Here is a 27,944-nt window from a genome sequence, read left to right as displayed (position 1 = left end):
CGGGGCCGGGACGCGCGGGGCCGGCGGCGCGGGCGGCGGGAGGAGGCGGCGGGGCCGGCGGCCGTGGCTGGCGGCCCGGCCCGCCATGAGCAGGGCGCAGCTGACGCGGACGGGGATCCTGCGGATGGCGCTGGGCGGCGGCGGCGCTGACCCGCTGCTGCCGGCGGAGGGCGGCGGGGGCCGGCGGGCGCCCTTCCTGCTGCGGGCGCTGCGCATCGCCGTGGTGGTCTGCCTCTACTGGTTCACCTCCATCGCCATGGTCTTCCTCAACAAGTACCTGCTGGACAGCCCCTCGCTGCGCCTCGACGCCCCTCTCTTCGTCACCTTCTTCCAGTGCGCCCTCACGGCCGCGCTCTGCCTGGGCCTCAGCCTGGGGGCGGCCTGCGGGCCCCCCTGCGCCGGCCTGCCCGCCCTCCGCCTGGACCCCAAGGTGTCCCGCAGCGTCCTGCCCCTCTCCGCCGTCTTCATCGGCATGGTCACCTCCAACAACCTCTGCCTCAAGCACGTCGGCGTGGCCTTCTACAACGTGGGGCGCTCCCTCACCACCGTATTCAACGTGCTGCTCTCCTACCTCCTCCTCAAGCAGACCACCTCCCTCTATGCCCTTCTGGCCTGCGGAGTCATCATAGGTGAGGGGGAGCAGGAAGGGCTGCTCCCATCCGACAGCCAGCCCCGGAGAGGCGGTGGTGGGGTGCCTTTCCCTTGGGAAGTCATCCCCACCTGCATGGCAGCTCCCTGGTGAGGTGGGGTAGCTCAGGGCTCTTGCCTTGCTCTGGCTATGGCAACCAAATTTGTATGTCTGGAGGATGTAGGTGACTCACTAAGAGAAGAAGTTGCTCTCATTTGACACAGCTCCCTTTTGCCTTCGAGCACTAAAACTTCCCTACCCTCTAATGAAGTGTAACTTAACTTTTTGTTTCTTCCCCCTGTACAGGCCATAAAATAGCAGGTGGCTTTCTCCCTGTTCCCAAGTTCTTGTTGATTATTAACTTCAGTAACAATAACATTTATGTCAGCACCACTGGGACCATACAATAGAGCCAGCCAATTGGTTTTTACAATAGGCTGAATGCATGTGATAAAGGGTTAGCTGATCAAGCCAAGCGTTAAACACCACCAGAAGATCTGGTTGCTTGGTTAGGATGTAGGGCGAGGCACTGAGTATCTTAACAGGAATGTTTATAAGCTGTCCATTCCAAAGGCAAAATAATCCCAAAAGCTATCTTCCACTGAAGGGCTGTTTAGATGCCAAGAATGGTGAACTGTTGATTTCAGTCTGGTTACAGGTGTGCATGCATTAACTAAATGTTAGATGGCTGGATGGAATCAGATGAAAATAAGAGAATCTCATCTCCATGGAAGAGGTGAACAGGAACAGAGCTACTGTATTTTCTACAAGTGATGCAAGCAATTGCCTTCAGCTATTCTTTTGTTCAGGCACTGCCCAGGAGTGTGGTGCCTGGCAGCCTGACAGGGTTTCTCTAAGGTTCATACTGTCTGGCTGGCTCCATCTCCTTTCACTGTGAGAGCATCACCTGAGTGCCTATAGCAGCACAGCTGAGCAGCCTCTGTGGCCTGACACAAAGCCCCTGCTGTCGGTGTATGGAACCCATTTGTATCTGGGCTTAGTTTCAAGCCATTAGATGCTTTGAAGGCAACTTCCCAGACAGCCTCCGACAAGAGGCAGCTAATGAAAATGTGGTGCAGTTCTCCTTCAGTAGCTCGTCTCCCTTTTGTGTTTTGCTTATGAGCTGGGTGGGGAGAGGTCTCCCTCTCTGCCCTGGAGGTGCAAAACCCGTAGCTCCTGTTTTGGAGGTGGTTAGACAGTGCTTTGCCTATAAAAGTTTAACATGAAGATACTGCACACAGTTTCTGCCTTTTGATTTTTTTTTTTAATCATGCTTAATATTACATCCATGTTTTTACTATCTTTCCATCTTCTTATCTGACTTTCATTTTCCTTCCTGTTAACAGCAGAGAAAAGTCTATAAAGTTGGGTTTATTCAAACTTTGAAGAATATTTTTTCTACCCATATGTCAATTCCAGCCTTTTCAATTAAAAACAAAATGGTGTCCTGAAAATTACCTATATGCAGAGACTAGCTGGAATAGTACTTTCTGAACTGCTGCCTGCTCAGTGTGGGAATTAGTCCTCTGAGGTTGAATTACCTGCACAGTAAATTTCCTGCACTTGCAAAATAGGTCTTCCCAATCATGGCATTTTGTGGGTTCACATAATAGAAGGGGGAGCCCTTAAGTGTGTCACTGTTGTTGTTCACTATAAAGTAAATGATGAATTTTTGACTGTATGTTTTGAGCAGTTGTTCAGATGATGCCTGGTTTGTTTGGTTGCAGGTGGCTTCTGGCTGGGTGTTGACCAGGAAGGAGCAGAGGGTACTCTGTCATGGACAGGTATATTCTTTGGGATCTTAGCAAGCCTTTGTGTCTCTCTCAATGCCATCTACACCAAGAAAGTGCTGCCTGTGGTGGATGGTAGCATCTGGCGCCTGACCTTCTACAACAACATCAACGCTTGCGTCCTGTTCTTCCCCCTCATGGTGCTGCTGGGCGAGTTCCGCACCCTCTACCACTTTGACAAGCTGGGGAGCCCCAGTTTTTGGGGCATGATGACCTTGGGGGGAGTGTTTGGCTTTGCCATTGGGTACGTGACTGGACTTCAGATTAAGTTCACTAGCCCACTCACCCACAACGTGTCTGGGACAGCCAAGGCCTGTGCACAAACAGTGCTGGCTGTTATCTACTTTGAGGAGACAAAGAGCTTCTTGTGGTGGACGAGTAACTTGATGGTTCTCGGGGGCTCCTTTGCCTACACGTGGGTGAAAGGGCTGGAAATGAGAAAGGTGCAAGAGGATCCCAATGTCAAAAGCAGTGAAAGAAATGACACTGGTGTGTAGGTGGCTCCTGCACCTCTATTTTTGAGTCTGGGGGGGATAACCTTTGGTGCTCCTTTCCTCCTGGGGAGAAGAAGAGCAAGGAGCAGGAAAAAATGTACCTACAAAGTATATGGAGAATTGTGTCAGGAACCAGAGCCAAAGACCTGACTGGATCATGTTTTATCTCACCCCATGTCAGACTTGGGGAGAGCATGTGTTGTAGAGATCAGCTGGGTTGGGGTTCTTTTTTGTGATTGTTTTTTAAAATGGATGTTGTTATTTGCCTAATCTGGGAAATTTGCATGGGGGGGGGGGGGGGGGGAAGTTGGGCTCATACCAGACAAAGACTGGAATGGGAGCTTTGTGTAGTTAGGGATCTAAAATTAACTGAATGAGTGCAATCTGGAGTTATAAAATCCTGAACCTTCAGGAAAGGAAGAGGCAAGTAGCCAGACTGTTTGGGTTAGACTTCAGTAAACTGTTCTGCTGTATAAGGTTTTGCAACAGCTGTTCTTCTGTTGCCCCATTCAGTGCAGAGGATGGAAATTCTCTCCCTTCTGGCTATGTACAAGTCTAAGCAACAGCAGTGCCTCAAAAATGCCTTTCCAGAGTCAGTATCACATCCTTCTGAGGTTTTTTCCCTGTGTTGCTTTACACCCATTTTCTCAATTTGAGGAAGTATGCTAAGAGTCAGGAATTAAACTTCTCATTCTCTCTGCACTGTATCCAGTGAGGGAGAGGATGCTCCTTCCAGGGGCTTTTCTCATGGAGTGAGCTTGGCCTCTGTGTCACTCGGTGACAGGCAGGAGTGGAAAAGTTACGCTGAAACACTTGCTGCTGTAGGATCCCAGTTCACCCAGGGTTTGCAACACTTCTTACCCTCTTTGTAGGGGATAGGTTTGTATTGAAAATGACGTTGTTTCCCATTCCCTTGTTTCAGGGGGCTTATTCCATGTTTACCTTGTAGCTCCTCTACGAGTGTATTCAGTGCTTGCAGTTTGCCTTTTGATTTGTTCCTGTTAAATACCCCCATGGCCATCTCAGCAATGCAACTCGTTCAATGCAATGAGTTTTGCTCAACTGTATCAATCCCTTTGCTCGGGACCTGCTGCTGAACAGATCTACAGAAATCCCTGCCCAACCCACCCCACCCCTCCAGTCTGGTTCTCTGCAATAGAACCAGTACGTCTGTGCTGCGATTTCTAATTCCTGGGGTCAGCAGCAAGAAACATCCTGTGGTCAGCTGTGATGCTGCACCAGCTTTCTAAATCCCTGGCCCTTTTAAATATAAAGTTACTCTGGTAGTGATCCTGGGCAGTCCATGCCATTGCTTCATACCCTGTTCCATGGATCCTACGTGATGTACCATGTCCCGTGAGTGATGTCTGACCACACCTACCGAAGAACACTCCATTTCTGCCCAGAATATGTTCCTGCTTAATTTCGGGGGGTGGAAGGGGCTCCTGATCCAGGGTTGGTGGTCACAGGTACCTTTTCGATGCCATTTAGGGTCTTTGAACGTTTCTTTGGGGGGTTTTTTTGTTTGGTTTTTTTTGGGGGGGGGGGGGGTTGTTTGGTTGTTTATTTGTTTGGGTTTGGGTGTTTTTTGTTGTTGTTTTTTTTTTTTTTTTTTTTTTTGGACTGGGGATTTTCGACGTTGCGCTGTAAGACGAGCCCTGCTGCCTGAATTCGGGGCTCGCTGTCTGGGGGTGGCAGCGACATTTCCGGGGCGGTTTCCGCGACGCCGCCCCGCAGGCGGCAGCGGCGGCCTCGGCCGCTGGGGGGCAGCAGAGCGCCCCCGTGCGCCGATTGGCTGTCCCCACGCGCGGCAGTCACGCGGCGGGGCGGGGCGGGCCCCGCGGCTCGGGTGGCGGCGATGGCGGCGGCGGCCGCGCTGGGCCCGGCGCCGGCCCTGTGCCGCTCCGTGCACTGGTTCCGCCGCGGGCTGCGGCTCCACGACAACCCCGCGCTGCAGGAAGCGCTGCGGGACGCCACGTCGCTCCGCTGCATCTATATCCTGGACCCCTGGTTCGCCGCCTCCTCCGCCGTGGGCATCAACCGCTGGCGGTGAGTGGCAGCGGGCCTGCGGGCCGCGGGGGCTCCCGCGGCACCGGAGCGCTGTGGGCCGTGTCGCTCGGGCCGCACACGCTTCCGTGTCGGGCCCACTTACTGCTCCCCCCCGCCCTCCCGCGGGAGGGCGGCTGTGCCTTGTCCGCTTGGCCTCGCCGCGGTTTTCTCCGCGGTGCTGCCTGGCTGTGTGGGAGGATGCCTTCACCTTTATGTAATGTCATTAGGCTTTATCAGTGGGGCGAATGTATGAGAGCAGCAAGCGAGGGATACTTAGCTTTGGGAAACCCTTTCCCCTGAATTTAGAGACAGAATGCTCAGTTCCGTGGCTGCACCACGCCTCCCCTGTGCCCTTGGGCTGCCGGGCGCGCGTAGGCACGTGCGCACGCAGCGCTCACGTTTTTAGGGAAACGCACATCGGATGCTGCTAAGAAACTAGAGATGAAGCTGAATGGGCTTTTCCTCATCTCTGCAAATGGAAAAATGTATAGCATGAGTCATGTTTCTGCAAAGATCAAGATCTCACGTACCTGTAGCCAACATTACATAATGCTGTTGTGTCAGGTCTCAGCAGCCTAAACATTTGGAACCCCAATCCAGATAGGGATTCCCCCGGACAAGACTCCCCTGCATACAAGTGAAGCAGATCTCCCACTACCCCCTCGGAGGAAGTCGACAGACAACCACCTGGGTAAAGATGCTTTGAGGGCGCCTGGAAATGTCACGTGGCTGTTGCACTAGGGTAACAGTAGTTGTAATTGATTGCTTCTGCTGTGCTCCTTGGCTTCATTTCAAGGAATGGGGTTGTATGGGTCATATCTATGTGTTTCTAGAATCCCACAGCAGAGGACGACTTAAAAACTGTAAATGTGCAGAAGTTGCCTCAGTGTAGTCATTCAAAGTGCAGAAAATTGTGAATTCTGTATAAGAATCTGAATTGATCTTTCCATAGGCCAGACTTTCTGCAGGTAGCAGCAGACAGAAATGCCTTTCACGTGCTGCTGTTGTTGATGGCTATCCCAATTTGGAAGAACCAAAGTGGTGCCACAACAGATTAATTCCTGATCTGTTTAATCCTTGTTTGTTTCTACCAACGTTGCAGAGGGAGGGAAACAGTTAGGAGTCTTCTTTATGTTGTAATCCTAGAATATATGAGCAAACAAAATTTTTAAAAACAATGTTTTCTTGGAGGTGTGGAACTACTGCAGATGTCAGAAATGAGCACTACTGGCTGTTAGGCAAAAAACATACTAGCAAGTTACTTATGTTGGCCAGAGTTCCATTTATTCCCATTGTGAGCCTTGGCTTTGTTTTGCTAATTTTTTAAATCCAAATATTTGTATTCAGAGTTCTGTTCTTCAAAGGCAAATTCTTATGTTTTACCTAGTTCTCACAAATTTATCATGTTGAAAATCTCTTGTTATTCAGCTGCACAGTGTGTGTGAGCCATTTAAAATTTTTAGAACACCTCGGGTAGTTGATGCTCATACTTAATAAATGGAAAGTGGGCTGGGGCTCAGGGAGTGGTTTGTTTAGGTTACCTGGACCTGGTTCTGGGTGTTCTTCCTTGTGACAGAGTGCCCTTCTTTCTGTGAACCCTGCGCCTTTTTCTCCCTCCAGAAATGCAGAGTGAGTTGTTCTATCTGGAAGCTCACAGTTCACATTATGGGTGCTGCAGCTATGGAGAGGGAAGTTGCAACTTTGCAGTGCAGTTGCAGTAGCTTGGCTTTCCTTAGCTGTGGGTGGTCTTTAGGGAGCTGAGGCAGTTCTGGCAGATCACACTGCAGAGTGGGCATGGAGGATGGAGGGAAAGGTAAGGGTTGGCAGGCTCACTTACAAAGGGTTGTGTGTTTGCCAGCAGTGCCAGCTGCTGAGGGGACACTGAAGTTTTAGAGCTGGTGTCTTTTGCAGAGTTAAATAAAACAAAATGAAGTTACTATGTAGATGGGGTGATGTGTGACTGGGAAAGCAAATATTATACATTTGGTGTTTTACAGCTTAGTGCGGGATTAGTAAGACATACCAATAAATGCAGAAAGCACTTACATGGCTTCTTAGAGTTTTGGGGTGAGAGGGAATAGGTGAATGTCTTGGCATGCTCTCATCTCTGTGCCTTCATGGTGCAAGGTGAATTGCAGTTCTCTTTGCAATTATTCAAAGTACAGATAATTCTTGCCTCCAGAGATATTGGTGCTCAGTCTTGTGCTACTGATGAGCTAAGAGAGTACATTTCTCTGATGTGACATGGTGTATTTATAGCTAAAACTGTAAAACCTGCACAGTTCTTGCAGTATGTCATTGCTTTCCTTGGAGTAATGCATCAGAATTTTTCTGCTTCACATGCAAAATTCCATTTTGCCCCAAAACCTGTGAAAAAATGTACAGTAGGGAATTACATGGTTTATGCTTTCTCCATGTAATGCGGAGAGAAAAATTGACAAGGGTGTTCTCCCACCTCTGTGGGAGAAGGTGGGAAGTGGGTTGCAGTAAGAAGAACATCCTGGAAGCCTCTTGGATCTGGACAAGCACAAGTTGCATATGAGTGAATGGGAGCTGTCTGGTGCTGCAGTCTCATAAAAGTTGTTAGACCAGAGATAAATATGAATTCTTGTTTTCTGGTTCCTCCAATCTTCCAATTTGATTTGGTGGTACAGCTTTTCTGGAGTTCCATGCAAATTCTCATTTGTCTTTTAGCTGTAACCCATCTGACTGACACTAACTGCTGTTGTTCCTTCTCTGCAGATTTCTTCTCCAGTCCCTGGAAGATCTGGACAACAGTTTAAGGAAACTGAACTCTCGCTTGTTTGTTGTGCGAGGGCAGCCAACAGATGTCTTCCCAAGACTCTTTAAAGTAAGAGAATAATTTTTTGGAGCATAATGAAGAAAAATTAGTGACCTGGTGCTAAACTTGCTTTCACTCCCTAATGATTGGTGATTCCCTCAGCATCTCTTTAACTATTACTAGTTCTTACTAGTTATAACAAACTTTCCTCCTTAACTACAACTAACTGCTATATATAAGGACCACCTTGGGAGCCAGATCTGCACCTGAACTCAGACTTGCAAAGAAATGTAGTTGTAGGGTGTAAACTACTATCAGGGTGCTCAAGCTTCTCTTTTTGGATGGTGGCCTTGAATTTTGTTCCTACAAGTCACCTCTCACAGGGCTGCACTGTGTCACACAGACCCTTTGTTGGGAGTTTCTTTCCTAGTCGCTATTTGCTTATTGCAGTTTTTACTTAGGAAGACCGCTGTGTCTATAGACCTTTACAGACAACAGAAGAAAGTACACTGATCTGTATGTGAATTGCAAGTGGGATTTTGTGTTAAAATTTCAAAATTCAGGAGCTTTTATGTTAGCTGACCTTCCTTTTCTGTTCATGACTGCAGTTTAGTCATCTCAGCAGCAGGATATACTTGGGCCAAGCTTCCTGCTGATGTACTGTTTAGGACGTGGAATATGCAGTTACCTTGGTGATCAGTAATGGATTAGTGGGGTACATTTCTAAAGTGGTATGTCAGGGCTAACAAGAGCATCTCCTTGAATATCAGGGCTTCTCGTACAGTGTCATTCTTCTCCATCCTCCTCTAAGATTGTATTTCCCAATGTTTTTGAAGCTTTTTGACAATGTCTTTGATAGTGTTACAAAATTAAATGAAAAAAAAAGCAGCTCTTAATAGTCATATGAGTTGGGGGTGTCATGTGAGCTGTGCCTTACATATGGTTGACAGAAGTAGTGTCCCCTAAATCCTACTATAGACCAGCTGCCAGAGAAGGAGAGGTGAACTTGAATATGTACCCTCCTTCTGTAAATGTTTCTGATGTGTATGTTCTGGAGAAGGGCAGTTAGTACTGGGGAGGAACTGGACTGTGCAGATGAGAAGGGGCACTGATACTTACTTTGACTTCTGCATCCTAACACATGACACAAACTTTTAGCCTTTTCAGACTCTGGATTATTTTTATCTTTTGATCTGCAAGTAAGTTCCAGCTAATAGTAGTTCATGCCCTCTTTAGTTCAGGGTATTCACAGGATAATTAAAACTTTATCGGAGAAAAATGCTCATTTGGTTAAAGGACAAAAATTAGATGGCAGAGCCTGAAGTCTGGGGAGATTGATTGTGTAATCAGCCAGAACTGCTTTTTGCTGCAGTCTGCTTTGTCTGGGCAGGTGAGCTGATTAATATCTCAGATGTGCTGTAACAGAGCTGAAAAAAGTAGAGGGAAGTTGGTGCTATTACATGGTAAATGTATAGCTTTGGTAGGGATTGAGGCCTCTCCAGAGCTGCTGCATTGAAAACAGAATTAGCAGCAGCTTGTGCCTTGCTGTTAGGTTTTGTGAAGAGGAGAATTATGTCACATTTACTACTACAGTACTTAGGCCTAATGTAATTTCTGCTCTCTCTGCCAGTAGCTGAGCTATGTTATCATTAACAGTCACTGCAAAGGCATTGCTGTGCATGGATACCATGACAAGTGTACTTGTTAGCAATGTGTTAACCTTTGCAGAAGTTCTTTGTCTCACTTCTTCTGAATAAACATCTGTAGTTTTACCTCTTCCAAAAAAGTGCACTGCTTGTTCATGGAATTGTTTTCTCAATCCCTTTGGTACTTTTTCCCCTACAGCTTTTCTTTGCTTTAGGTTTGATATTAAGAGGCAAGTCATCAGTCATTTCTTTTGTATATCTGCAGGAATTTACTGTCATACAGGTAACAGATTTTCTGGTTCGTGGTGCTCTGCTTTCTGTGTACTACTGCATCACATGGAGCAGCAGCCTTCTCAAAACTGTAGGAAATACCTGAATTTAAAGTGTTGGGTACTTACCTAAAATCACTGTGATCCTAATGGTTTTTTATTCCATTCCATTCTTTCAAGGTAGTAATGTGTATTCCTTTGAGACCAAATCCATCTTTTCCAAGCCTTCCAGTTGCTCATGGCTTTCTTATAGAAGAAAGAAAAGTTTAAAATGAAGCTGTTAAATCACATAGCAGGGCAGGGCCTGAAATGTCTGTTTGACCTCTGCTCTGAATTATGGTTGCTGTCATGTTCTTACTTTAAAAAATGGTGGAGGATCTCTTTAAGATGTACATTCATTGGTACATAACTTGTTAATTTCTCTGTCCTTCCTAAAGTTAAGTTTAGGGCTGAGTCTGCAAGTTTAGACACATAGATAGCTTGTACAGTTTTCTGCTTCAAAATTCCCTTCCCCATCTTTGGCATTATTTTTAATGGTCTTCAGGGAACTAACCACATTTATTCTTTGTGTTTTGTTTCTGTTTTGCAGGTAGAAAAATCTTCTGTATATACTGGGGTGATTTAGACTGTCTCACTTGGATAATGTTATTCTTAGTTGTGTGAGGGTGTTTTTAAAATGTCTGTAGATTTCTGGTTGTGTTTGCTAAACAAATCTGTGGGCTGCTGCTCTGCTTGATGGATATCTTGGGAGGGTCACTGTGGAAACCATTAAACCTCTTCTCATAGGATTCATTTTCTGAGGAAAACTAGGCCATAGACTCTGAGAACAATCTGTGCTCTAGAAAAGCCTGGAAGAGTCTGAGTGCTCTTTCATAAGGCCTATGCCATGTAATTTGTGAGGGATCTATTAAAGGTATGAAGATGAGAATAAGTGCGTGGCTTGGCTAGGGGGGTTGGAACTAAATGATCTTTAAGGTTCCTTCCAGCTCCAACCATTCTATAATTCTACAATTCTAAAATAACTCCAAAAAGTCAGGACTTAAAATCTGAATTGCAGTATGCACAACAGAAAGGTTCACTCAGTTGCTTTCCTATGTCCTGCAATTTCCTGTTTCTTTCTGTTTGGAATGGATATTGGTTTCCTATTGTGTGATGTCTTTAAAGAGATATCAGGAAAAATTTACACTGTATTGGTTTTACTTAATGTTGCCACATAAAAACATGAGGGGTTGAGCAGAACTTCTGTTGAAGGAGTTTTCTGAAATGCTTTTTCTGCAAATGCTGGAAGAGGATGGTAAGGTTACCTCAGGACAGCACGTGCAACAAAACCTGTTATTGATAGGCTCAGGAACTGAGCTGAAATCTTAGAACAGTAATAGACAAGAACTGAACGTCCTCTGACGTGTTTTAAACCTGATGTCTACAAATTTGCATAGCAGATCTGATGTTTACTAGAGCTGATAAAATTGTTGCTTCTTTGCTTATCTCAAATTCGGATTGCTGTTCCTCACAGGAACACTCTCAAAGCTTCCACAACTTTAAACTGCTCAGGAATTCTGAAATCTTCATTTGTAATTGTGCTGGTTAGAAATAGTCTTGTATTTGACAGCTGGGTGTATTGTGTTTCTTGCAGGAGTGGGGAGTCACTCGTCTCACCTTTGAATATGACTCGGAGCCGTTTGGAAAGGAGAGGGATGCAGCTATCGTCAAACTGGCCAAGGAGGCTGGTGTGGAGGTGGTGATAGAGAACTCCCACACCCTCTATGACCTGGACAGGTAGGGGACAGAAAGGGCAAAGGTGCTGTCAGGGCTAGGCTGGGATTGTTGTGTCTGCAAAGACTTCAGTCTCTTCCATTACACTGATCACTGTCATCCTGAGCGAGCCTATAAGGATTACTTGGCACACTCCACTTTTGATTAGAGCACGTCAAAGTGCTGACAGTGACGTGAATGTGCAGAAAGGTGTTGCCTCAAGCTTATTAAACTCTGTACTTGAGTGTCATTTAATTTGCTCAGCTGTGTCCTATTGATTGCTCTCCTTGAGCATGTCCTCAATGTATGGACTGCTTTTTTTTTGTGTCATTGTAATAAAGATAGTTGAGCTGTTATCTCAAACAGGTTATGAAAGCAGGGCTTTTAACTGGTGGATGTGTCAGGACAGCTGGAAGAAGTAAAACAAGGTAGATTGGAACAAACTTTCCTTTTTTCGAAAACCTGAATGCTTTGTCTTTGTGTGTTTCCTGTGTTTGTTGTTTTGATGTTGAGTTTTTATATATATGTATAATGCCTCGGTATACATGTGATTTTAAATGATGGTGATGGTCTTTCAGCTGAGACTCTGAGGTATGCTTGACTTCAAAAGTCAGTACAGTGTTTTAGTACTATTCTTACAGGTTGCTTGCTTTTTTTTCTTTCCTCCTTTTTTTTCCCCTTTTCTTTCTGATGTGACTGGTGCCAGTAATGCTGAATGTGGATTTTCTCCTATAAATCTTTAACATCCATAATTTCCTATGGGAGGGAGCTTTGCAGTTAGCACATACTGTGTGGAAATGCTTGTCTCTGGAGTGAGGGGGATTCTTGAACCTGTCTCATGAGCAGGTGCTGCTTTCTAATTTTGCGTTAGAAGACCATGTTTATTACCTATGTTTATTACATCCTCGCCCCTCCAATGTCAATGGCTATCACATTCTTCTTCATGTCACCTATGTCTTTTCCAAAGTGGAAAGTTTCAGGTGGAATCTGATCTAAATCTCTTGTTTATCACCTTTCTTTATACTTCCAGGAATTTCTAGAAGTGGAGAGCAGTGGCGAAAATGACAACGAGAGTGCGAAATGTAGAAGCAGCATGGATTTTTAGAGTGCTATAATGTGTCCTGTCTTTTCCTAACAGTAGCATTATTTCTGGTTTTTTTTGAGTGCTGCTAAACATTAAACTGGTGTCTCAGGGCTTCCTTCCAGAATAATCATAGCTATTTGAGAGGCTGCTACTGTATAAATACTGTATAAATAAGTTTAAGATTGCATATGGAGAAACAACATGACCAACACTGCAATTTCATCTGATATTTTTGGTTATGTGGTATATAGGGAAATTTTTAAGTTGCCTTTTATCTTCAGCTATCCCAGATAGTTTATTGTGTCAGTAAACTTTATCATCATGCTCTTTTTTGTCCATTTCCAGATATTTTGTAAAAAATATTGAGCAGCAAAAGCTGTAGCTCAGCTCTATATAGGATTTCTCTTTCTGTTGGAAAAATAGATTCCTTCTTTAATTCTGTAAATCAAAGAATTTTCTGTCTGCATGGACCTTTCTCTTTACTGCAAATTATTGTGGTTTCTTTAAATTTTTTTTCAGTGGGGGGTCTAGTCAGATGGTTTTGTAAAATTCACATAGGAGATATCAACTAAATCTCCCTTGCCCCAGGCTCAAATGTATCTAATAGATTTTCAGGCACAACTTCCTTTTACCAAAGCCAAATTAACCCTCCAACATATTGCATATATCCATGCAGTCACTGTTTCCATTAGTGTTTTCTACCCATCTGCCTAGTGTTCATATCAGTCTATTCATTTGTCCCTCTGATGCCCCTGAAATGCTTTACAAATCTGGAGTGGTATTTTCTTTTTTTCCTCCCATAGTATTTGGACAGTTTTATATTACATGCAGCAAGCAGCTATTATTTTGTGTATTTCATGACGTCCTTTACTATTTCTGGGTGAATATTTGGTGGCCCTGGCAAGCTTTTCAAGCATAGCATTGTTTTGTGGCACTTTTTCCTGGTCTCCCAATCTGTCACAGCATCTGATAACATTTTCTTTAAAAAGCCAAGAGTCATAACCTCCCTAGATACCTCCATAGTGAATACACCTGCAAAAATATATGCAAGGGTTTTCTTGTGCTTTTACAGTCTCCTTTCTTTAATGAGTTGATCACCTCTTGGACCTATAAATATCTTGGAGTGTCTGTAAATGGGATTGTTTTGGTTGGTTTTTTTTTGCTACTTACACTTTTTTAAAAAAGGTTTCTCAAACTTTCATTTTGATTAGGAGATGCAAGAAGGCTGTGGGTTTTAATTTAACCTACCAAAGTGCGGCTTTCGGGGGTTAGTTGTGGCTGTCCCCCAGCCCCCCAGGACCCCTCCGGCTCGCTGTCCCCTCAGGGGACCGGGGTTTGCCGCTGTCCTTACTGGGCTCACCAGGCAGCGGCTGGGTTTGCACGGTCTGAGCTGCGGTGCGCCTCGATCACCGCAAGGACTTGAGATAAAGAGACGAAGAGAGGTCGATTGTGTGCAGTCCAGAGAGATTGTATTGCCTGAACGGTTGCAGGGACAAAAGACCCTGGGCTACTGCCCAGATACAGTTTTATACAGCAAAATTAAGAGATAAGGTCTAAACAATAGAGACAGTGTCTAGCCTGGGCTGATCAGAACCACCCCAGGGATCAGGTCCAATGGGAACTGCTCAGGGGTGGGGAGAAGGGGATTACAGAAAAACGCTGAAGCGAAGCTTTCCCAAAACAATGGGGAATACGTAAATGTATCTTTTCCTCAGTTTCCCACTCCCAAGGCCTTTCTAAAACCCTTCCTCCACACTACTGTGCCAGCGCAATAGCAACACCAAAGTTTGGTGGGTTTCTGTCTTTTTCTTCATTTTTCCAAAAGATTCTGTCTCTGTCTTAGCTGATGCTATTCTTTAATTGTTTTGACTCTTGTGATTTTTCTGAAATAGTGTTTCACATCTGTATTATATTGTTGCTCCTGGAAGGGTGCTAAATTGATGCATGCTAAAGTCACAGTTAGAGCAGGCAAGTGATAACTAACATTTTCAGCTATACCTTAGCACTGTCTAAGACTAAATCATGAATTAACACTTCTTGTGAGTTCTTGATTTCTTGTTTCATGGAGCAGTCATTTATAGCATATAGAAAACTGGGTTTTGGCAGGTGATGGGGTGTGATAGATACCCGGTCTCTGTGGATGTACTTGAAGTCTCCAGTTACTCTGGCATTTCTTGATTCGTGGCGTCTCTGAGATTTCTCAGCAGGTGGTAAATACAGTTTTTTATACTGTATTTCTCCTGGAAGTCTCAGACTACCTCTCCCTCCAGCTTCAAACCCTTGGTATATGCTGTCCCTCTGCTCACCCTGATGTTTTTCCTGCATACTTAGAAGGTGGGAATAATACCTGGTGGTGGCATCGTACTCCTCATCTTTCTTTAATCAGGTTTCTGACAAGATGTGTTAGCCCAGTTTCAAACAATTTAGACTAATCTTTCACTCCTATGTAAATTAATCCAGCACTACTCTTGTCCCCTGCAGTGTATTCTTGGTACGACTTTCACCAGCTTATTTTAAACATCTGCAAAGAGCCTGTTCAGTTAACTTGTGAATTTGACCAGTTTTACCCAGTAGGGAGATTAAAATGTGCCCCTTGTTGGCACTGCCACCATAGCTGTGTGATTATCAGAGCATCTTTCACCTCCTCTTCCCCAAAACAAGAAGAGGGGTGTAGAAAATGAACATCAGTGCTGGTAAATACTCCTAAGAAAATCTGGGAATTTCCAATCAAGATAAGCAATGTTCAGATTGTAGAAGTCAGACAGAAAAGATAATCTCTTGGGTACCAGCTTAGCCTGCTCATAAGCCTTTGCTTGACAACTATTCTCTCTGACAACTTCCAGATGACAGGTTGTTTTGTCTCTTCCCTGGATCTGCCTGTTTTCTCCTCCTTGGGATCTAAATCCTTTGTAGTGTGTTTACTTATGGTCAGCACTGTGGGTTCTGTAATCCCAGGCAGGTTGGGTTGTTCAGAGGGAGTGATTTAGGTCAGAAAAGAACACTATGATCTTGTGTGTTTGTAGCATGCATCAGGATCACCTTTTCCTGAAATACTCTAGCCTAAGGCTGAAATGACAGTAGAATGTGTTCTCATAGGAGCACGTACTAACTTAAAGGAATCAAGCATGGGGAAGTGTGCGTGCCTTGGTGCTTCTGCAGTTCAGTACACTATGCCAAAAAGGTGGGCTATTTCTAAGAAGGTTTACTCAAACTTCTGCCTGCCACATCTTGCTATCCTCTCCTGTCTTGCATGGTGCTCTGGTGTTAGGTGTTTTCCTCCACTGCCAATACCCAGCCTGTCATCAAGTCACTTCTTCATCTCTCATCTCAGTATGTGTTTCTGGGGAAGGTGAATTGCTTGTTCTTTGTTCAGCATCTGTTGGATGGACAGATCAGTTGGTTATCTCTCCATCTCCTCTCCGAATGTGAAATGCCCTTTGTTCTATGTAGACAGAGCCGTCCATGAGCTCTCTGGAGCAGGGATTTGGATCAGAGCAATTGCGTAAACTGGCAAGGCTAATGAAACAGTCCGTGTGAATTGGTGCTGGGGTGCTTTGGGCAGCCTGGGTGCTGAGTGCTGGCAGCCAGCTCTTCCTCCTGCAAGGAAGCAAGGGAACACATTCAGTCCCTTGCTAGAACCCAGCCTTCTCATTTGCAAGGGAGCTGAGGTGTCAGATATTTGAGGCCAGCAGCTTTCCTAAGCCCATTAGCCATCCTGCAGAGGCACTGCTGTGGAGATGATTCAGAAGCTGACACCTGTGAGGGCGTGAGTTTGAGTCTGCAGACACTGTGCTGTCACAGGTGACTGGTAGGATACCTTATAATCATAGCAGTGCTGGAATTGTTTGGTCGGGTTTGGGTTGCCTGCTTTCCTGAGCTGAAGTGTGACTGATGGTCAAATAGACCTTCATAACTTCTGGCATCAAGGTGCTACTGTCAGATAGTGCTGGGCAGCATATTGCTAGTTTGGTAGCACAGCCAGTTTTGGGTGTGCTCACTAAGATTAGTTTCTGCGCAATTAATACAGTTTCACTCTGTTCCACTTCAGGAAAACTAGAACAACTGCAGCATGTGGCAAATTGGGCTGGGGGAGACGGGTAAAGTGGGGTATTAAATCCTGGGGAAGGGCCTCCCTTTTTTCGTTATTGAAAGTCTTGTGAAAGTGTATGGTCTAGAAGGTCATATGGATTAGAAGGTCAGTATGAGGAAGGAAAGGACTCCTGCTTGGGGAGCTTCCTGTACAATTTTTTTTACAGAAGGCTGAACAGTACTACAATACACAGGAAGTGTAGTATAATATCCCATATTGTGCAATATCCAATATTCAATACTACTTTTCCTGTATTGTGAAAGGTCCAGATTTAGTGCACAATGCCAGTGTCAATGCTGTGAAATGTGCAGCTGGTCCTAGTCCTGCCTTAAAATATTTGTGTCCCAGATCCAATAACTCTTTAGGAATTCAAGAGCAGTACTAGGTAACTTCACTAATACTCACATCCTTGAGGATTTCAAGTACAGACACTAGCATCCATCTGCTAGTCACAGTGATTTGCTCCATGTAGCTAGCTGTCCACAGAAATTTTAGCTGTGGATCTTGTACAGTGGTGTGCATCTCAGACTGCACATCAGCTTTAGCAGGACTGAACAGAGAGGCAGTGTGGAAGAAGCTTCTCTGCCTCTATCACAAGTACCTCAGGGCAAATACGGTGCAGCTTTGTCACATTTTCTTTTCCAAGCTCTGAATTCCTATGGAAACAAGTGAGCCTCTCTAGAGTGCTGTAGTTGGAAATGCCTCACTTCTCATCCAGTGGAAGCACTGATTTTTCGGGGATCTTTGGCCGGTCTTGTTTAGGGATTTACAAAGCAGCCACAGAGAAAAGTGTGGTGAGTAGTATTCATGAGTTCTGTCATTTCTTGCCGTCTCTGGGGTGGAACATGGAGACAGTAAAAAATGGCATGCAGGAAAGCAGAAGAGATGTGCTCTGGTGTGGTGATGCAGGACAGAATGCTGGCTGTAAGGCAAATGCAAATGTGTCTGTCTCTGTGGCTATGTCTATGTCAGAGTGCTGTGCCCACACCGTGGCCATGTCTGTTTTAGCCTGGCACTAAAAATGCACAGTACTTAGCACTCTGTGCACATCCCGATGGCCTTCCCTCCCTCCTTGCCCTGTTCATTAATGCCTTTATCTCCCAGTGTTTACAACTTATAAGCAGAAGATCAGGAAGGAGCTGCAGGAGGGTTCATTTTCAGTCCGTTCAGCCGTGCTGCCCGTGGGGAAAGCTCGGTTTCCCAGGGCCGGGCCGTGCGGAGGGCTGGTGCCGGGGCGGGCGCGGAGCACACGTGCGGCAGCGGCAGCAGCAGCGCCCGGCGTGGCGCCCCGCCCCGGCACACGTGCGGCCCCGCGGCGAGGGGCGGGCACGGCGCTCGGCTCTAGGCCCGGCCCCTTGCATAAGCTGTTGATTGAAATGGGTGGGGAAGGCTGCTGTGCTGCAGCTCCTGCGTGAGCTGTGAGGATGCCTGCCTCCGCGCTTTATGTAATGCTGGCGATCCCTGCGCTGTCGGCTTTGTTGTTAACTCCTTCCACTCCTACAGAAGAGGGGTTAAAAATGACATCTTTCAGCCTGGAGAAGTTTACCTTGGCATGGGGGCTTCTCAAAGCTCTCTGTCCCAGGAAAAATAAGACTGTGGCCCAAGCAGGCTGTGGATGCTTGGTGAAGTAGAGGAATGGGGAACTTTGACTGTGTTTTTCCACAGTGTGATCTGACACAGGTTAATACCATGAGACAGGGCTGCTCGTGGCCTTGTGGCATGGAGGAGGGTAGTGATTTCTCTAATCACAGAGGGGAATGATGCAAATTGGGATTTGTCTCATCCAAGATAGGTAGAGGAGGGGTCACTAACAAGCTGAGTCTTCTGTGTCAGACAAGAAGGAAGTACAGTCAGAATCAGATTAGGATATCACAAGGTGTTAGGGGAACCAGATGCAGGTCTAGGATTTGCCACCTTGGGGAGACAGAAAGGCAGTAATCAGATAGAGATTTCACACTGATGAGGAGCTCCAGGAGAGAGATGTGATGCTCAGCTTGATTCAGCTGGAGCTGTTTTGAGTTTTTGGGTTTTTTTTCCCTACAGAGATGAGGAAGTATATGGTGTTTTGTCTTATGTGTTTTAGATTTTTGTTTGGTTGATTTTAATATCTGTTTGAGGGATGCACCAAGTGGAACGTAGGTCTGTAAGGATTTCTGTATTCAGAGTGAAAGGCTATCCTGAGCAGAGATAGCAGGGTCCAGTTTAGATGTCATTTCCTTGTCATCTGTGGTAGTGAGACTGTGTTGTTTCACCTTGTTTATTTTATCTCCAGAATAATTGAGCTGAATGGCCACAAGCCACCCCTCACCTACAAGCGCTTCCAGGCCATCATTAGCCGTATGGAGCTCCCAAAGAAGCCAGTGAGCACTGTAATAAGTCAGCAGATGGAAACATGTAAAGTGGACATCCAGGAAAACCATGACGATGTCTATGGGGTCCCATCCCTGGAAGAGCTGGGTATGTGTCAAGAATGAAGGCAAGAACTACTACCAGCTGAAACAGGATCTAGTGGAACTATTTCCTATGGCTGGCACATGTTCTTACCTGATGTGGGCTGCCTCTAGCCATAGCACAGCCTAATTTTTTCAGCAAGTGCCAGACCTTGTGATAACAAACTGGCATCCCTTGCACTGCTGTTGATGCCCAGCATCCCCTGTAGCACTGCTCTGAAGTGCTCTGCATCTGTCATTGTGTTCTCTGCTATACTGAGCATGTAACCTCTGTACTAGGATCTCATGTCCTTACTAGCTGCTTTCCTCCTACTGCAGTCTCAGGCATGTTGTGTAACAGACCTGAAGAGGTAAACTAACTGTGTACCAGGTTTAGATAATTTCTGTTATTGCCAAGCGGCACCAACTTGGGAACTTAGCAAGACAAAAGCTATTACAAAAACTTCTTTCACTCATCCTGTTGTGCCTTATAATCCTGTAAGATTTGAAGAAGGAGAATGAATAACTGAGGCATGAGGAATGCAAGACCTACATCAGGGAAGTGAATCTAAATGCAAGGGAAGAAAGGACTAATGCAGAGTACTGTCTGTGACTAGAGGCTCCATACCAGCTTTATAGGAAGTATCTCGTGGTACCTTAAGGTGCAGTTTCAGCAGTCATGTGAAAGCATGGGGCTTCTCAACAGGAGTATCCTAAGGGCTGCAGTCCTGCATGAATCTAGTTTCTTTATTATCTGGCCAAATATGAGACTGCCTGTATCCTTACACTGCTCTGCTTGCTGCCAGGGTAGGCACCTCTGCCCAGAGCACTGCAGGGAGACTGCATTATTGCATCCCCCTTTGCAGTGGTCCTTTTGTGCTAATCCAGTGCCTTCCCCAGCACCAGCCTCAGCAGAATAGGAGCCACACCAGGAGCAGCTGGGCTATCTAGCGAGCTGCTGATGTTGATGGCAAGGTGTTTTGTAAGGCAGAGCTGTGAAGTACATGTTTCATTGCCAGCTGCTCTGGCCTTTGGAGCAGAGCCCTGTGGGTAGTGCTGACACACCAGAGAGAATGCTGGCTGTGAGCAATGGGGAAAGTCACCATAAGGCTGCCTGTAGCATTGCAGGGAGAGGCCCTCGAAGTGCAGTGTCATGAGCAGGCTCTCCCTATATCCTACACAATTTGCCTGCTGTACAAGGATTAGAGCAGCAAGTAAGTAAGCCACTTTGGGCAGCTGTAGTATGTACTGTCTTGCTGTTGGTAGTGCATAATCCTGTATCAATGCCCTTTGTTAGGCATAGCTTCAAATCTTACAAAGTTCTTTCTCTCAGGCTTCCCTACAGATGGTCTTGCCCCTGCGGTTTGGCAGGGAGGGGAGACAGAAGCTTTGGCACGGCTGGATAAACACTTGGAAAGAAAGGTAACCCCTTTTTTAAGTAGTGTTTTCTGCAAACTGTGCCTCCAAATGAAAAATGTAGTGTTGCCTAGTACCCCATTCCCTGCTCTTTGTAGCAGTGGTCATAGCATTCACCTGTGGAAAGGAATGTATACGATTGATGGTGTACTCCTGTGGTGTTAGGTTCTGTGTGAAGCAGAGAGCTCATTGGCTTCCTCAGGTCCAAAAATTTAGAGCAGTATATTATTTATGCTGCTGTTTGAAGCACATTGGACTCTTTTCCGTGTTTCTACTTCTCAGTTTCCTTCAGAGGAGTGCAAACTTGGAAATTCTTCTGTTAAGTTGTTCAGTCCCTGCTGCACACTGCACGCCATGTCTTTTTATCTTTACCTTAAGTATTAGTGTGAGTACATGGTTATAAAAGAATGCCTTCCCCTTGTCCATCAGCTTCTTAATAGAGTGTCTCACTGGCTGGCATTCCTTAAGTCTCTTGTTGAAATAATCAGAATTCTTTTCAATGGGGCTGGTGTTCTTGATTATAATGCACAAAGTAAACAATTTCAAAGTAATGAAAGGGGACCCAGCTGCCAAAGCATGATTCAGTTTTAACCATTTTATACATCTTTAATTCATCAAGCTGGGCGGCTTGATGTCAGTTGTGGAAATCAAAGCATAGATACTTGTGCTGAAGAGGGAATAAATTATCAACATAATGCTCCACAAAAGGGTCTGAATTTCCCCAGTTTACTTGTTTGGTGTGTGAAATGAGATAGACATACTTGGACATAAACAGTTGTGTTAGCTTGTATCCCTAGGAACCCTCCAGGTTGTTAGCTCCTGTATGCAAAGCAAATTAATCCTCTTGGGCAAAATAACTGACTGGCTTAAATCCTGGAGCAAAGGTTTTGCAGTTCTTGATTGGGGCATGGGGTTGGGATTGCCTGCTGGCAATCTCTGCCAGCAGAGGTTGGAAGTAAATAGAAGAGACTGTGCTGTCAGATGTGAGTGGCCTCACTACCAGCACAGAGCCTTGCCTTTAGCAGTGTCCCACAAATACAAGGGGTTTTTGGCTCATTTCTCCTGAATCTGTCTAGGCATGGGTTGCAAATTACGAAAGACCAAGGATGAATGCCAATTCATTGCTGGCCAGCCCTACAGGACTCAGTCCCTACCTGCGTTTTGGCTGCTTGTCCTGCCGCTTGTTTTACTATCGCCTCTGGGAGCTGTATAAGAAGGTAAGACAAAAGGTTCACCTGGAGGGCACGTGGGGCTTGAGCATATATAGCATGATGCTGGTTGCCAGACAGTGTGCCAGAATTGGTGCAAAAGATGTCTCCCTAGTGTTTAATTGTTGGGCTGAGCTCATTGCTACTAAAGAGAAGCCTTTTGGGTAAGAAAGTAATTCTCCTGTATGTACTCATGCAGGCCTTGAATCTGGTGGTACCTTGTTCTTTAGTTTGGACTCCTGTGTTCTGAGCCATGTAGAGCCATTTACAGTTAGTTTTACATCATTCTAGTCACTTGTCTTTGTACTGTGTGACCTCTGTCAGTGCTCTGACTTTACCATCTGGGCTTTCTGATAAGGGGTGAGCTCCAGCGTTGAGCTCCTTTATGGCAGTGGTCAGTAGCTGACTTGGGAAATGTGTGTAAGTGCATGGGTGCCTCGTAGCTCAGCTTCATGAAGCCAATCCTTCTGTGCTTGTGCACACTTGTGTCCCCTCTCCACAGGTGAAGCGGAACAGCACACCCCCCCTCTCTCTGTACGGACAGCTTCTGTGGCGGGAGTTCTTCTACACAGCAGCCACCAACAACCCAAAGTTTGATCGCATGGAGGGGAATCCCATCTGCATACAAATCCCCTGGGACAGGAACCCTGAAGCCTTGGCAAAGTGGGCAGAGGGCAAAACAGGCTTCCCTTGGATTGATGCAATCATGACCCAACTGAGACAAGAAGGGTGGATCCACCACCTGGCCAGACATGCAGTGGCCTGCTTCCTGACCAGAGGTGACCTCTGGATCAGCTGGGAGTCAGGAGTCAGGGTGAGTCCTGGCATTTTCAGATATTTGCAGGAGGCCATAAGGAAAACATAGTCTCTCTGGCACTTGCTGCAAGGATGGGCACACAGGTATGGCTTTTGCTTCATGTGTAAACGGTGCATGGAAGAGAGGATTTGCTAGCAGGCTCTTGGCCAGCCAATGGCCTGACTTCTTTCTGCCTTCTACCTCAAGGCTCTGACTTTGTCACAAGCCTCAAGTAGCCATAGCTAAATGTGTTTGGGACCCACTGGTAAACACAGACTAGGGTTTTGGGGGCCTTTTAATTTTTTTTTTTTGGGGGGGGGGCGGGTTTTGTAAAAATTCTCTCAGTCCATCTGTTTTCTTTGCAAGTTTAATGTCACTTCTTAACCTGACCTTTTTCCTCATTATAAAATCCATCACCGTGCCGGTCAGGGAGCGCTCCATGACTGTGAAATCTGAGTCTAGAGTCTCTCAAGGAAAGAGGTAAAAGACCCTCCTCTTGGGCCATCTGAAAGGACAGACAGCTTGAACCTACCCAGTGTACATACTGCCCTACACAAAAAGTGGAGGCAGGGGCATCTAGTCACAAAGCTGACAAAGAGCATAATTCCAAGTGCTGCCTAAAGTGCAGCATCTGTGCATGGGTGTGAGTGAATTACTGCTGAAACCTTTCTGCCTCTCGGTGGTAGTGTGCTCTGTGACCTCCAGACGGGTTCTTTCTTCTTGCTTTGGTGCACGTTCTTCTGTGCAGCATCCTCTCCTTCCCAAGGTTGGTGCTTTACACTCGTTATGCCTGCCAGGCTGGGATCAATACCCAAAGCTTGCTGCAACACGAGGTAGTGATTTAGTCTGTAGCTGCATGAGAGATGAGCCAGCACTTTATCAGTGTGAGCCGACCATGCTTCTCTAAGTGAAAGTGTCAGGAAGTGAGATGCATTGACCAGCCAACTGACTTCAGCCAGCAGATCAGTTCTGTGCTGCTGCTCTGTTCTCATAGTTCAGTGCCTGCCATTTGAAATAGCATCCTGGGTCCTACTGCCACAAAGTCCTCCCCAGGGAAGGTCTCAGCGCCTTTTCCTCCAATTGCTGCAGGTGTTCGATGAGCTGTTGCTGGATGCAGATTTCAGCGTGAACGCGGGCAGCTGGATGTGGCTCTCGTGCAGCGCGTTCTTCCAACAGTTCTTCCACTGTTACTGTCCTGTGGGCTTCGGACGTCGCACAGACCCCAGTGGTGACTATGTGAAGTAAGTGATGTTAACTGGAGCTGATCTGTGTTTCTGCATCTGTAATCAGTGGCTCACAGGTGCATGGCACTTTCTGTGCATTGTGTATGTTACACTGCTTTTTACTTTTGTTGCAGGAGGTATCTGCCCAAGCTAAAGGGTTTCCCGTCACGATATATCTACGAACCATGGAATGCCCCAGAGTCTGTGCAGAAGGCAGCCAAGTGCATCATTGGGGTGGACTACCCCAAACCCATGGTGAACCACGCAGAGACCAGCCGACTGAACATCGAGCGCATGAAGCAGATCTACCAGCAGCTGTCACGCTATAGGGGCCTCTGTAAGTACCAGTAATTGCAAAAGTTTGTGTCTTTAATAAGAGATAAAATGCTGGGAGGAAAGGTCATGATTTAAAATATGTATGTATTACTTGTCTCTCTGGCCTGTCCTTCCAAGAGGAAGCAGTGCCTGCCAAATCTGCTCAATTGGTTTCCAGGGAGAGCTCAATTATGTTCTCAGACAGTTAAGAGTGGAGTGTTTAGGTCTGAGAGGTGCTGATAGCATGGCACCATCTACATACCACCAATGGTCCATTGTAAGAAAACCTAAGCAGTGTATTCTAAATAAATGCACAGCTGGATCACAGTGTGTGTCTGTAGTCATCACTGGGTCAGTGTAGCTCTGAAGTATTCCTGCTTTGGAATATGGATGTGCTGTTTGGTGATCACTAAGGTATTTCTGTGAAAAGCTTTTCCTAGCCCAGGTGTGTTTTGTTTCTTAACTAAGATCTTCTTGCCATTCTCTAGGTTTACTGGCATCCGTCCCTTCTTGTGTGGAAGATATCAGTGGCCCGGTCCCAGACTCTGCTTCAGGGCAGGGCTGCAGCACCAGTACAGGTGAGTTGGATCTATTTGTGTGCTTTTGATTTTCATGTCACATTAAAGGTTATAGGCAGGAGAGGGTCCTTTTCTAATAAGAGGCTGTGTAGCTAGGAAAACATTCACATTTCTTTACACTTTCTTCAGAAGTCCCCAGTGAGCCTTCGTGTCTAAAATGGCTGAAGAATAAGAGTTCATTAATGTGAATCTTTTATTGCCTGTATGGGATCATATGCAGCCACTTAATGGAGAAGTGCAGATTGCTGTAGGGTTTACCAGGTATAATTAAACTGTCCTCTGTCAAAGGAGGATACTTTTGTGTTTGTTCAGGGTGACTTAATTCTGCTTTTAACAAAGTTTCTAGTAAAAGTTTTCAGAGAGGCTGTGACCAAATGTCTCTGTGCTTGTGCAGTCTTCTTTCTCCCAGCTCTGTGGCAGGTTAGGCCTGGGTGTGCTTGTGAGGCCATCTAAATACAGGAGAACCACTGCAGTGACTCTTCTTCCTTCTACAGCAGTGAGACTGTCTCAAGCAGAACAGGCTTCTCCAAAACGCAAACACGAGGGAGCAGAAGAGCCATGCCCTGAAGAACTGTACAAACGAGCCAAAGTGACAGGTCTCCCCACTTCAGAGATCTCTGGAAAGAGTTTGTGATTGTGAGTACTTCCTAGTGTGACCTGGCTTAAACTACTTGGTTCTGGAAGCTAACAAGGCTCAATCTTTACTTCCACCATTTTAATGAACAAAATGGACTTCCTTGTGGAGGGACATGTAAGGCTCCTAAATGTAATTCCACAGCCCAGAAATATGGCAGTGGTCAGCCTGCAGGTTGTTTGGATTTTGTGTAACATGCTGTTAGCTCTGTTGTCTGGTGGTGAGCGGTGCCCTGCTGCTGGAGCTGTCATAGAGCACAGTTGTTGGTGCATTTGCTCTTGTGAGGCTGCTTCTCCTTCCAGAGAGTGGGCTCACAGCCAGGTTTTCTCATCTGGTGAGGGTATGGGCTAGAGCAGGGAGAGCAAGCAGGTCCAGTCATCTGGCTGCAATGCTCCAGATCCCAGGAGCCAAGGAGCTGGTCACATGTTCTGCCAACTTTTCAGTATGACAAGGGAGGTCAAGGCCAAATTCTCTCTTTTACTTTCTCCTACAGCCTGCGACAAGCACCTTGCAAGTGAAGAGAGAGAGTGCTGAAGAGGTGACCAGAAGAGTAGGAACTGCTGTCACAGAGGGACTGGAACTTGGGATCTGCAACAGAAAACCCAGGGTCTCATAACTCTGTAATTCCAATGGCTGCCACAGAATGGCAGTGCATTACTTGTGCTTGGGAATATTTGGCTTTCTGGTCTCCAGAGAGCTAAATGCGTCTCTTCTCAGCCATGCCCAAAATCTGCCCACATTAAAGAGGGCAAGAACACTCTGTCAACTTGCTCACTCCCAGGTGTATCTATCTTTTCTGACAATGGCTCAGTGCGCATGAGTTGATGCATTGATGTAGGAATTGGCATCTGCACATCTCAGAAATAGTGAGCATCCTTTCTCAGCAATAGTACTTGGTAGTGATGTATGCTGATTAATTCAAATTAGAGTAGGATATAAGAAGGAAGCTGCTACAATGTCAAAAATAGAGTACCCATCCTACGAGAGAGCAGAGAAAACTCAGTATTTCTTTCATTAGGCTAGGCTGAGGAGGAAGGAAATGCTTTGGGTAAATCAAGGTAATGCTTATGTGGGATGGAAACAAAATGAAAGTCAACTGTAGATACACTTGAAAGGCACTTAAAACTTTCCCTGCAAAAGAGCCTTGCCCCACTGCAAGGTAAGTCATAGTGCTATTACCTGGAATGGTTGGCTTCAGAGCTGTTTGACATCTGGGGAAGAGGAACTCTGTACAACTCCCTGGAAGGAGGTTGTAGCCAAGTTGGGGGTTGGTCTCTACTCCCAGGCAACCAGTGACAGGACAAGAAGACACAGTCTTAAGCTGCACTGGGGGAGGTTAAGGCTGAACATTAAGAAAATTTTTTTCACAGAAAGAATGGTTGGGCGTTGGAACAGGCTGCCCAGGGAGTCACCATCCCAGAGGTGTTTAAGAAAAGATTGGCTGTGGCACTCAGTGCCATGGTCTAGTTGACATATTGAGGTTAGGTCATATAGGTTGGACTAAATGATCTCAATGGTCTTTTTCAACCTAGTTGATTCTGTCAATCTGAGAAGGAGGAATTCTTCAGAGAATAAGATCATATGAGCAAAGCAGTATCTCAGTATAGATGTGATCCAAGTAATAAGGAAGCTACACCTGGGCCCAGCACTCTACAGCATTTCCTCCCCTGAATGAGAGCTCTCAAATGGAGCCTGTGTCTGGTGTGTAGCCTGTGCAGTGCCTCATACTGATAGAGGATGTATTACACACCAGCTCCTTGAAGTGAGTCTTCCTTGAGTTCAGAGTCTATTGTCCATTCTGTTCACTCTTTTCTGTATTGGCTTCTGTGTGTTGAATTTCCACACAGTAAACTCCTGTACCTGCCCACTGCTCCTTGCCATTTGCATTCACACTGGTGCTTTGTAGCCTAGCGAGGTGATTGTGTAGCTTTCCTGGCTCTTAACCATACACTCCTTGCTGGGTCCTGTTACTTGTCAGGTCAGCACAGTGCTGGCAGAGCGCCTCTGCCTGCCACCAGAGAGTGCAAGGGAGGGTGGTACTGCAGGAGATTCTCTCTTGAGGCTGTTTACAAGAGAAATCAGATTGAGTAGCTCATCCCGTGCAATGGGCTGCTGTTGGCACTGTTTTCATTTGCTGTCCAAAACCTTTCATCCCTGCCTGACACAGATAGTGTGGGGCTATATGTGAGCTTATGCAACTAACTGCTTGGGGAGTACAGGAGTTGTCTCCCACTGGGATAATCAGATTCAGTTTTGGAGCCTGTGTTTGAACCCAGAGCAACAGGGTTGCGAATAGAAACTGAGTCAAATGTACCTGAGAAACCTGAAGTGGTTGAATTGAGTCTGTGAATAAACTTAATGAATAGCTGAAGAATCTTTCCTTCCCGTTCCCTGGGGCTTTGATCTTACGTTCTTTTTCTGCTGAGAATCCACTGGGCAGACTGAACAAGTAAACAAAGAGTCACTTTTCTTAACCTTACTTTATTATAAACTATTCGTAGTCTGCCTGGTGGATAACCCAGTTATCAACAGGTCTTGTCCCCCTCAGTCTAACCCAGCTGTTACTCCCATTGTCTTGGGGGTAGAAGGGTATAAAGAAAAAGAGATACTCCCCTACCCCCATCTTCTGCTGCAGAGAGAAGAAAGGGGAAAGATGTGCACTTTGTCTAGGTTACAGAAATTGTGACTTCTGTCATTTGGAGAGTTTCATGCTTAGGCAATGGTCTGTAAATAAAACTTTTTATAAATGTCTTTAACCCTC

General features: G+C 45.9%; 2 protein-coding genes across 3 annotated transcripts; both read left to right on the top strand.

Moving 5' to 3' along the window:
- SLC35C1 (solute carrier family 35 member C1) lies at window positions 1-3,388 on the top strand. Its single transcript, XM_030274300.4, has 2 exons — window positions 1-629; window positions 2,356-3,388. Exons 1-2 carry the CDS (start codon window positions 86-88, stop codon window positions 2,913-2,915), a joined length of 1,104 nt encoding a protein of 367 aa, XP_030130160.1. The 5' UTR covers window positions 1-85; the 3' UTR covers window positions 2,916-3,388.
- CRY2 (cryptochrome circadian regulator 2) lies at window positions 2,381-27,944 on the top strand. Of its 2 annotated transcripts, none has more exons than XM_012574176.5 (12): window positions 2,381-2,412; window positions 7,704-7,812; window positions 11,292-11,434; window positions 18,857-19,041; window positions 20,347-20,435; window positions 21,506-21,646; window positions 22,140-22,451; window positions 23,523-23,674; window positions 23,791-23,993; window positions 24,460-24,549; window positions 25,044-25,185; window positions 25,677-26,526. In XM_012574176.5, exons 1-11 carry the CDS (start codon window positions 2,405-2,407, stop codon window positions 25,181-25,183), a joined length of 1,572 nt encoding a protein of 523 aa, XP_012429630.1. In that variant the 5' UTR covers window positions 2,381-2,404; the 3' UTR covers window positions 25,184-25,185; window positions 25,677-26,526. The 2 variants fall into 2 exon arrangements, with proteins under 2 accessions (XP_012429630.1, XP_030130159.1); XM_030274299.4 differs by lacking the exon at window positions 2,381-2,412 and adding an exon at window positions 4,714-4,961 and having other exon boundaries at window positions 25,677-27,944.

This window comes from Taeniopygia guttata, chromosome 5, assembly GCF_048771995.1.
Source record: "Taeniopygia guttata chromosome 5, bTaeGut7.mat, whole genome shotgun sequence".
Classification (NCBI taxonomy): Eukaryota; Metazoa; Chordata; class Aves; order Passeriformes; family Estrildidae; genus Taeniopygia; species Taeniopygia guttata.
The sequence above is the reverse complement of the archived record's forward strand: the minus strand, read 5'-3'. Positions and strand labels throughout refer to the sequence as shown.